This window comes from Anneissia japonica, unplaced genomic scaffold (genome assembly GCF_011630105.1).
Source record: "Anneissia japonica isolate Jap-2015-1 unplaced genomic scaffold, ASM1163010v1 scaffold288028_len459517_cov177, whole genome shotgun sequence".
In the NCBI taxonomy this organism is placed as follows: Eukaryota; Metazoa; Echinodermata; class Crinoidea; order Comatulida; family Comatulidae; genus Anneissia; species Anneissia japonica.
Window position 1 is genome coordinate 343,210 of NW_022733874.1, and position 12,154 is coordinate 355,363.

General features: G+C 32.4%; 1 protein-coding gene across 3 annotated transcripts in view; it reads left to right on the top strand.

Moving 5' to 3' along the window:
• The window catches only part of LOC117116234 (TBC1 domain family member 19-like), a 91,058-nt gene extending 79,258 nt beyond the window's left edge, over nt 1-11,800 (top strand). For all 3 annotated transcript variants that reach the window (XM_033260219.1, XM_033260218.1, XM_033260220.1), the window contains exons 11-16: nt 2,372-2,519; nt 2,817-2,894; nt 3,470-3,579; nt 6,307-6,398; nt 6,727-6,842; nt 10,309-11,800. In XM_033260219.1, the coding sequence (XP_033116110.1) occupies nt 2,372-2,519; nt 2,817-2,894; nt 3,470-3,579; nt 6,307-6,398; nt 6,727-6,842; nt 10,309-10,451 (687 nt within the window). In that variant the 3' untranslated portion in view covers nt 10,452-11,800. The remainder of the gene's footprint in view (nt 1-2,371; nt 2,520-2,816; nt 2,895-3,469; nt 3,580-6,306; nt 6,399-6,726; nt 6,843-10,308) is intronic.
• Nucleotides 11,801-12,154: the final 354 nt, after the last annotated feature.

The following is a 12,154-nucleotide window of genomic DNA, read 5'->3' on the forward strand; positions in this document are numbered from 1 at the left end:
TATATATATATAATTATATATGTATATATATGTATGTATATATATAAATATATATATATATATCATATATTGGCAATCATGACTATATATAATAGGCATACAAAGAGTTATTTTGTCAAAGAAAATTTGTCTGTATTAGAGAGAGCTTGAAATACTGTAGTTTTCAGATATCTGGATTCCAAGGAGACTTTGCTTTTGGTTCTACTCAACCTACGAAACTTGATTTAAAAAACAAAATAAAGCTTATATACTATAATCTACTACTAACTAGTCTTTTATATTCAGCTCCAGGAGACTAATTCCGTGACGGCATTTCACATAGAAAAAATATCCCCTGGGTAAATTAAGAATAATTGCAGAAATTCATGCCTAAGAGAAAATTTGATGGAATATGTGCTAGATTTATCATTGAAATTAGTTTTGAGGGTTCCATACTGAATATAAAACGGGAAGTTATCAGAAATGTTAATTGGTGAAAGATGATTTGAAAGAAAACCTTCTCATGTGTAGAGAATGTAATATATGGCAATTAATCATTCTAGACAAACTTTCATAATTGCTCATAATGGTAACCCAGTGATCCTAAATAATATTCATTGTATTGATGGGAGCAAAAGGTAAATGCATTGATTTACGTGAGCAAAACAGCCCATGGTAATCCAGTTGGAGCCAAATTGCTTGCATGCAACCAATTGGAGCCAAATTGCTCATGGCAGTATCCATGGATGCCATTCTGCTAATGGGCAGATAAACAAAAAAGTTGCAATGGAAGTCAAACTATTAGTGAACTTCATGTGAGCACAACTGCTCGGCCAGAGGATGAAACAGCGATAATACTTATATGAGCAAAATGGCCCATGGCAATCAAGTTTGAGCCAATTGGTGCTGAATTGCTCATGGCAGGTGCATGGATGTCAATCCGCTCAGGGGCAGATAAAGGAAAAAATAGCAATTGGGTCAAACTATTCATGAACTTCATTAGAGCAAAACTGCTTGGCGCCAGAGGATCAAAAAGCGATAATATATGGGTGCCAAAATACTCATGCAGTCCATAGGAGCCAAATGCTCAGGAGCAGAGGAAAAAAGGCGGCGATTCATGGTCACCCAAACTGCTTATGGTGCTCTATGAAGCCAAATCAGGAGGAGAAGAAGAACAAAATATGTTGCAGTCCATGGGATCTAAATTCCTATGTCAACCATAGGGGCCAAACTGCTCAATTGTTGAGGAAGGAGTGATGATTCATGACAGCCAAACTACTGGTAATTCATGGGCAACTGCTGCTCAGGGACGGAGAAAAAAAAGTGTCGAGGTTCATAATCATCCGAACTGCTCATTGGAATTATTGTTGGAGTAAAAATGCTAACTGAGCAAAAGAATGATAATGTGGCATTTGTGCCAAGTTCTGAATCTGCTCATGATATTCCATGGGAGTAAACCTCTTCAGGTGTAGAGGAAGGAAAGGCAAACAAGTGCACATATTATGTGAAAGCTGTTCAACAACATTCCTGGAAAAGTGTACAAACAGTGTGTACACACAGGCATTAAGAAGAGTCGCACTTTCCTCACTCACCGATCTGCCTGTCAGTGTAAACAAAGCACATTGTAAATTGTTGCTTTGTTTATTTCCTTCTGTCAATTATTCTGCCATTCTTGTGTGGATTAACAACTGCGCTTTCAAAACAGTGGCTGGTTGCCGTATTGATGTATGGTCATTTGCTGTGCACTTATATGCCATGCTGTTATTACTATCTCCGGGGATGCTATAAAACATGGTGCAGGCTATCTTTATCTGTACAGTGTAGACTAATACGTAAATCCCTATTGACAATATTGTTTAACAGCTAAGGTCTTGAAATACAAGCATGTAAATATTGCCAGTGGCCATTTGAAATCTTGAACTAAAATAAAAAATCGAGAAATGAACTCCAAAAAAAAAAAAAAACAAAAAAAAAAACTTAAATTGCACATCAAACAGATCAATAAACCTTGTTTCCAGAAATTTTACTACAAAATTCCTTAAGTTTTAATTAAAGTTAAATTTTGTTTTGGTCTAAAATGAAGGTTTTATAAAAAAAGCCACAGGAATGGCATTATCTTAACATGTGAAGTCATTCATATGATGTCATAGCTTTGCATGTGATGTCATAGCTTTGCATGTGATATCATAATCCATGTGTGATGTCATAGTCGAAGTGTTTCATTTATAATTGTATATATTTTATTAATTTTTAAAAATATAATTCTTTTTTTTTTATTTTTAAAATTTATATTACATTTCCGTTGTAATAACATTTAATTTTATAAAATTTCTTATCTTTTATTTATAAATTTAGTTTCTTTTTTTTTTCATGCTGTTTTTTTTTTTCATAGGATGTGAAGTTAACTGCTGCAAATGATGACCAATATTTCGTCTTTGAAGATAATCTCTATCAAGTGCTGTTTCTATTTAGTAGAGATACGTATGTTCTCAAGCATTTTGCAAACAGCTCGGCGTCACCCGCTAAATCGTACATACGAGGTTTGTGTGTTTAATTTCACATACTTATCCTTATCTGCTGTCTTTTACTCCGATAGCACTAAGATCATACGATAATGAAATACATCACTTGACTTTAATAGGATTATTAGGATAATCGAAGAAGTGGTAGATTTGGTGTAGCAGTACATCTCATTGTGAGCTCTTTTGGAAAAACTCACAAGCATTTTGTGTCATTGAAAATTTATGTATATAACTTTCTGGGTTTTTATTACTCAATCATATAATAAATTATGCATATATTTTTTTTTATCTCCTTGACTTTTTAAAATGATAAAGGAATGTTAGGAGTTGAGGATTATTCAGTCGTTTACCCGCCTAATGGCGTGATTCCTTTTCATGGATTTTCAATGCTAGGTAAGCTTTCAAACTCTAAATTTCGTTTCATCGTTTTTAAAAATTATTGTATGGTATAATCACTATAATTGTCTTTCTCAACAAATAAATGTAATCCTATTATAGATATATTCAGGAAAACTTTATTATAACCACTATCATATCATCATCATCATCATCATTACCATTATCACTGCCACCATCATTATTTTCATCATCATTATCATCACCATCATCATCATCGTTATCATTAATCAAAATCAAAATCGTGTTATCATATTGATGCCTTCTCTACTTTATTGTATTAAACAGTATTTCTTGAGATCAAGAGATAAAAATCTGTGATGTTAATCTTTAGTAGCATCTTGTAGTCAAGTACCTCAATAGTATAATGTTATTCTTGTGATCGTGTCGACGCCTTCTCTAGATAATAAGACAGTATCTGAACAGACAGTGTTGAGTCTGAGAGACAAAAAAACTGTTATAAGTGTGTATTACTATACCTGGCTCTAATTCAATGAATGAAGCTTTGATTAATTTAGTAGGCAGACGATATTTAATGATGGTGTCTAATAGATTTGTGGCATTGTTTTTAGTTGTACCACTCTGCTTCGTGTTTGACGATCCAATCAAGCTGTATTTCAATTTCCGTGAACTATATTGCTGCCACTTTCACAGATTACACACTATATCATCCCACGAACAGGTAACGGCCAATACGCTTCATTTTATTTACTTGTGTACTTTATTTTGGTTTACTCAAAACCAAAGCAGCAAAACTGAAATTATCTTCTTAATAATGGTAATCATCAATTCTGATCATTATCAATCATATAATAATCATAACTAACCAATCATAATCAAAATAGACAAAACATATTCATAATCATAATCATTACAATAATCAAATTCATTATCAATCATAATGATACACATATAGTATATAATCATAATCAAGAATAATAATATTCATAACCACAGTAGTTGTAATCAATCATAATTGACATAATAAAGGAGTAAAACTGAAATAATCTAATAATAATGGTTATCATTATGAATCATAATCTTGATCATATACATAACCATAATCAATAATAATCATAAACATATTCATAATCATAGAGAATCATAATCAACCATAATCATAATTGCAATTGTAATAATAATAATAATTAGGTGTTGATCTTGTTGAGTGCATTTGATTTGATTTTTGAATTTTGATCATTGACATACAGTATTATAAATAGAGTACAATTGAAAAACAAAATGTAAGTAATAAATATCATGTATAATTATGTAAGTATAGTATACATAATCACCCTTTTTAATGACAGATTCGAAGAACTGACAACATTATAAAGTAAAAGAAAAAAAAAAAAAATTGAATAAACAATTTAAAAATGATTCATGTGGGATTTGAACCTACAAATCTCATTATTAAGCTTTATGTTGCCCTTGCCAGGGGACTCAACTGACATCAACTGACCTTTGGAACTTTCCAGCTATTTTGAGTAATAGTGAGCAACTATGAGCGCTCGTTGCGATCGATCGTCTGTTGCTCTCTGTTTCCCATGTTTCATTTGAGAGCAGCTAAATAACTCGGTTGGCTAAACTGGTGGTAGCCACTGTGTGTGCGCTGAACCATAGAGATCTTTTGGTCCCCGGTTGAATTCCCATCGCTGCTCTTGTGTTTCAGCTTCGTGAGTTTCAATAAATAACGCATGTCGGATGAGAATGTGAATATGGTCTATGTGCATGTTAACGAATGCAGTACACTTTCAGAAAAGGGGGATTGTCTCCCAGTGTACTGCCCAATCACCACCAAACAGTTGCAGAGTCTTCAACAAGATGAAGGCGACAGCGGAAAAAGTTCCATTTTTGCTGTGTTTTAAAGCTAGCGGCTAAAAAGCAATTGAATAGTCATATATCCGTAGTAAACCAAGTAACTCTAGTCTTGATGTTGCATCAACTTTAATATTAGCATTGCAAGGGGAGCTGACTGTGGATAATTTACATTCGAAAGCGACATAACCGCACTGGGGAACTAGTTCTACCTAGTTGCATGCATTTGCTTGTTGATGCGCGATGGTATTTTCATTGATAATTTAAACCACGACATATGCACAAACTAGATAAATGCATTGCCCCAGACATGATAAATTCTAAAAATATGTCGTATTTGCGACAATTCCGGGTCGTTAATAACTTTAAAATAAACCAACGGTTGTAGTTAATATTTTACGTATAATCATAATGTCTATAGATGTCTTTAACTCTACTTTTCTCAAAAAGTGAAAATTTCAAGTTTTGTCGTTTTGCCACGGAACAGCAGTTTATCCCCGGAGATCGTCCGGTGTTCCATAGAGTTTTTTTAGTTTTTCTGGGATTAGCCTACCTATCATCGGTACCGGGGGTGGGGGGGTGACGATCCCTAGCCCAGCGGGTCGCAAGTGGCAGATAGCCATACGACTTTTACATATCAAGGTCAGCTGCGAAATAAGCAAGGCCTGCATGGACGAATAAGCAGTCCCGCACCAACTGGCCGTGTTTTTATCTGGACGGTTGGTGCAACAGGTTGCACTGTTGCACTCACTGAAATATCCCATGTGCCCTCTGACGGGCTCATCATGCGAGAAAGAGCCGCATTCAGAGCTCTGTAGCCTCTTGTGCGCCTTTTGATGAAAGGGTGTTGAGTTGCAAGGTGAAATATGTTTAGATTCAGGCTGATTTTATACCAATTGACTGTGAAAGGTTCCATAATTTATTCTTGTTAGAGGGTAAATAGGCTTAGATATAACTGCCAGCCTGAATTATGTTTTTTAAAAAAGAAATTAATATTGATGACCAGAAATGACATACAAGTACTTAAATCATGCTTTAATGTTGAAAACTAGTTTTATTTTTGTTGTCAGGTGTGAAAATTTGCTCAAATATCATTAAGTAATTAATTAAATTAAGAAAATTTTCTCTTTAAATATCCTCTCAGTTTATAACAGGGGCGGATCCAGAGATGTCTGAAAGGGAGCTAGCTAATCAAAGGACAACTCTACACTAGGGGAATGTGGGTGAAAGCCCCCAGGAAATTTTTGTTTCCTAGACGCCAGGAAATAACTTCTTGGGCGTTTTGGGTGTTCAATAACTTCTTTTTCTGTCTTTATTTTCTTTCTTTCTTCTTTTTTTTTTTTTTTTTAACTTTCCAAAAGGGGAGGGGGGAGTGGGGATGGCCTGGCTCCCCTTAAAACCAACCTTGATTAGATATATATGCTATATATAGTACCATTTAAATGCTTTAAATATAAAAATTGTTATCACTCGTGTGGTATATTTGGCTATACTATTTCATTATCGTCCCCACGTAGATTTACCATTTGTCTTGGTCAGAATTGCTCCAATGCAAACATGCATTTGATTGACTCAAAATATTTTTTTTTAGGGAATGCTGTCAATATGTGTTTTGTTTGAGACTATTTTGCAAAGTCGACAACCTCATTTGTTTTTACACTTGAAAGAAACTGGGGCACATCCGTAAGTTGTATTTGCATTTTAAAGTTATTCCATTATTTTAATAATTAAAAGGGAAGATGAGGTAATATATAGTTACTTAAATTTGAATTTTTGATCAGCAATTTTTAGTGGGGTATTTTTAGTGAGTGCAAACAATATTGGGGCTCCCGACTCCTCTCAAGAAAATATCTCGTCACTGTTGAAGTTGGTGTCGACTATGCCCCTTTAAAAAACCTTCCTATTAAGACAGCAGATGATTAATGAATTAAGTTAGCTAACAATTGTTGCATTTGATTTCCACCTTTAATCTTAGTTTATCCCAGCTCTTTTTAACCTTTATTTTTGACAGTTTGAAGATTGCATTTAAGTGGTTGATGCGGGCATTTTCCGGTTACTTGGCAGCCGACCAATTACTGTGTCTGTGGGATCGTATCCTAGCCTACGGGACTCTAGAATTATTAGCTGGTACGTTGTTACATCCTCCATTATCTTTTTCCAAAAGTAACTCATTAAACTTCAGGGGTTTTTTTGATTGACAATTTTTATTTTAATTCAGTATGTGTAGGATATATGTACTGTTATATCAATGTAATCACCGTGTGTACTATTTGTTGATGGTTATTAGCTACATAAACACTATGATGACATGACAACAACATAATAAATATGTGCTCAGCGTTGAAGAATATGAATGAGGCGACGATGTAGTCGTCGTGTCATTAACATGTCTAGTGCAAATGTAGCTTTATTTATTATTAATGTTATTTAATTTTTGTTATTAAATTTATTATAGCTTATTTTTTGCATTATTAATGTTTATTGTAGTTTTTATTTTTATTTTATTATAATTTTATTATATTTTTATTATATATATTTTTTTGCATAATATTCATGTTTATTATACAGTGTTTTTTATTTTATTATTGTTATAATTGTATTATTATGTTTCTGTTATTAGTGTTATTATTTATATAACTCATTGTGCAGTGGTGTCCTTAGGATAAGTATAAAGCATTTATCAATTACTGAACTACATTATTTGCATCATCACATTGCTTCCTTTATAGAAGAATACAATAAGAACTTGAGTGATAGCATATAAACAGTCACTTTTCTAATTAGTCAATATTCATTTTTTTTTTTTAATTTTACCCTTACTATATGTTTTTCTAGAAACATTTTGCTATTGAAGAAAATTTGATGTTCTTTGAGGATCTTTAAAAAATAAATGTTGCTAACCAAGTTATAAAATAAATTTTTCCCCAGTTTTCAAAAATCTTAAGCTCGTTAACCGGTCCAGATTTTTTTGTCGAACACCCTTTTTGTGTCTTAGAAAAGTAAAAAAATTCTATTTGTTATGAGGTTTATGGAATGAAGTTGTTTATATTTGTGTGAGAAAATAGCTTGCCATTTATCCGACTTAACACTGAATCCTGCTTGCGGTAACATTAGTAATAACAACAATGAAGATAACGGGTTGAATAGCAATTTACAGCAATAACGCGATTGCGATTCATTAGCTAATAATATTATCCTTATACATTGAAATTAATGTGTCTCATATATAGAGTAGGATAGATAATTGACAAACAATGTAATAATAGAACAGTGAACCAAACCTACTTTAACTGGGTTAAGTTCGCATTCCCATTTAACCATACCAGTGATTGACTGCCATTAAGTGCTGTAATACCTGGCAGACTTAATGATGATGTTTAGGGATGTGGTAGGATATTAAAATGAAGATATGTCCATACTATCAAATTTTACATTATTATTTATGTGATATACCCACATATGTCATGTACGCCTAACACCCAAACATAGACATGTAGATGTCATATTAAACACAAATATAGCCTTGATGATGTCATATTTCACCCATATATGGCATGATGATCTCATATTTTGCACCCAAATATGGTTATGATGATGTCATATTCCACCCAAATATGGGCATAGTAATGTCATATTATACCCAAATATAGGCTTGATGATGTCATATTACACCCAAATATGGGCATATCACATTTTTTTTCTCATTAAAACAGTGCGTATAGATAGTATATAGTATATACAAAGCTCTTACTGTACCTCTAAATGTGGAAGCACATATGCCCAAGGTGAAATTGATGATTAGTAGTTAATAGCGCATTTTTTTTTATGAGAGGCTCACTAAACAAAATTTCCAAGGATACAAACTTGTCAAAGATACAAATTTAACAAGAATAATATCATGTATTAAAACTGTATTTATCATGTTGATATTTTGCAGTAGGAAACTTTATGCTAACCCTGAATGCTTTTAAAATAGTTCTATAACCTTTGACACAACCCACAAATGTTATGGCAAGTATATCTTAGAGAGAGTTCCTCATGGTTTGACAGCATGCAGAGGAAAAAATACTGTAAGCTCCCAGCGGGACCATGTGTATTTGCCCTATACTGCCTTATACTGTACAGGTATTATGTTTACTTTCCATGTGGAGATTCGGTTATCAGAAAATGTGTGGTGTTGTTTACTCTCGTGACTTTTTAGTGAACTTTCTAGGACAGGTCTTATATTCATTTCTTACTTCTAACTCATTACCCATACTGGATTTACTCGATCTTACAGGGTTAACTGCTAGACGATAACATAGTGTCTAGCCCCCGTGTAATCTTGAAATTTATTTATACAGTATTCATTTATCTATGTATTTTTTTAAACTTCATTTCATTACCATATAAAATGTACAAAAATAATAGCCAAAGGCTAAAACTGTTTGTATTACAATAAAAAAAAAATTACAAAAAAAAAACAATACACTATTATGTTGTACAATTTAAATTTTTTTAAAATTAAAGGACGCCTATAAAAAATGCACATTAAAAAGATATTATACAATTATAAATTACATATAATATTTGTTTGTATGTTATGCTGTCTGTCTTACTGCCTCTCTGTGTTTTTGTTGTTTGTTGGTAAGTTCAGTGATACTAACTGCACAGCTATAGGAACAAATGAGGCCTGTCGTGGCAAAATGGTTAAGTTGTCGCACAGGCCAGTATTGAGTAAATGATCTTTAAAATATGGGAGCTCAAAAAATTGCTGAAAAATCCAAATTTGTTTTTCACTACAAATCAACAGTATATTGTCTTGTTAATCATGTCCCAAAGTATTAGTTCTGAAAGTGGTCAACAAATCATTTATTTAATGTTGTTATGATAGTTAATGCTATTAAACAATGTATGCACAATTAACTTTGAAAGGCAATTACTCAAAATCATGTTTATCTTGACTCTAAGAGTGCTGTACTTTCATTTTCCAATAACTTAGGCTTGAAATGTCCAATTTCAATGAATGACCCCTCATTTTAAAGATCAAATACTCGGGTATTTGAAAATACCAATATCTTGAATTTCAATTTTTGCTACAACTTAGCCATTTTGCCACAACACGCCTCAAATGATTTTATACACTATCAGGTATAGGCCTTCAACAAAAACAGTCCTTAATCATCCATTATATTTTGTATATTTTTTAACATTATACATGTATATTTATTTATATTTTTATTTATTTATTTTCATTATATTTTTTATATATTCTTTTTTATGTACTTTATATATACTTTTTTTCTAGTTGTTTGCAGTTAATTTTGCCTCTGTGTAGTACTGTACTTCATGGTAGTAATACCTTTCAATCTATCTTTATTCTGTATCAATAACCAGATATATATTATCTCTACACTAATTATGTTTTTGTATTGCAAGATGCACCATATGTTGGTGGCAGTGATCTAGTATAATAATAATGCAACACACTTTGTATCAAGATGCACTTTAAGATGTTCTGAGCTTTACATACAATAGATTAATATCTTAAATTGCTATGAACTTTTGATAACATTGTAAAATAATTGTTCAATGTTTTTGTCTTCTGCTATAGTGCTTGCTGCGGGTATTTTTTCATTTCGTCGTGTCAACTTGATGGAGACGTCGTCGTACGCATCTGCCGAGGCCGTGTTAGCTGACATCACAACCGTGAAAGTTCTTCCAATATTGCAACTGTTTCTGTTCTCAACCAATTGAAGTTTAAAATGTAATGACCTTTGATCTTCGACACTATGCAATACTACAGACTGACTGACTCAAATGTTTGAAAAAAATAAAAACTGACAGATTGTTTGTTTCAGACATATCAGATGAAGCAGATTTTGTATTTATCAGACAATGTTTAATCAAACAATGCTGAGTCTCAGACATGAACTAATAATGTTTTGTATACCAATATGCCAGGTTTGAGATGAGGACAAAACAAACCAGTCTACACCCCTGATGTCTTTTGGAACTCTTAATTTTATCAGACAGTGTTTAATCAAACAATGCTGGGTCTGTCAGACATGAACTAATAATGTTGTGTACCAATATCCCAGATTCGAGATGAGGACAAAACAAATCAGTCTACACCCCTGATGTCTTTTATAATACTTAACTTTATCACACAATGTTTAAACAACAATGCTAAGTCTGTCAGACATGAACTTAATACTGGGGTGTATAACATTATGCCAGAGTAAATGAGACCAAAACAAAGAGACTATACACACCTGATGTCTGATCAAATATTTGTTTTTTTTATCTGACAGACAAAAATGTGAGAATTTATGTTTGGATTTAGCTTTAACACGTTGGGTTTACTGATAGATTGCTATTTAAATTACTGACGTCATGGCTGTCTTAGCATACACTTCATGTTGAACATGATGAATCTATGGCTAAATCCAACTGTCATTTAAAAAAAACAATGGGCTTTGATTTAGTCAGCATTCAGACATCTTTCCACTTGTCTGTTCATGTGGATTTATTTTCTTTGCGTAATAAAGTATACAAACGTAGACATTGCACTGTGATGCATATGGCAAAATTATGTAAGTTTTCTAGGTGAGATTTCTGTTAATGGTAAAAAAGATTGAACAACCTTGACTGAAAGTAGTAGTAGTATGAGGGTTTGCAGGGGCGCTTCCAGAGCAAAATCTGTGTAGGAGCCATGTGACATTCGAAGCACAAAGCTTTTAGATTTTTGTTTTAGAAATGCTTGTACATGGAATTAATATTGTAAATTACCTTGTTTTGTTCTACCGTGCTCTTTCTCCTTTCTTTTCATTTTTTTTTTCTTTTCGCTTTCTATTCTCTCCGTCTTTTTTAAGAGGGAAGGGGGGGGGGTGCTAGCCTCCGTTTTCCCCTGGATCTGCCCCAGGTATTTGCCAAAAAAAGAAAGTACAATATACATAGTGTTATTAATATTTCAATCAATATTATATGTTTGAATTGAGCTTATTACTATTTGCAATATTATGCAGTTTTATTACAATTATTATTTTCATATTATTTTTTATAGTTATTCTTATCACAATTATCATTATTATTAATATTAATTTTGATACTAATATTATTATTATTATCATTATATTAACATTATTATTATTAAACTAATTTTTTAAGGAATATTTTGTATTATTGTTGTTACTATCATTATTATATTAACATTATCATTATTGTCATTATTGCACTTATTTTAAGCAATACTGTATTATTTTTGATGTCAATCATAATCATTAATAACAGTCATTGATGTAATTATAATTAAATATTTTAATGATTATGATCCGTCCAGCAAAGGTGTAGTGACACTGTGTGTTGGTGGTTAAGATGCTTGCCTTTAATTGTCAGGATGCTTGGTTCAAATCCTGTGATTGTAGAATATGCTTTTCTCATGAAGAGTTCTTCCTGTT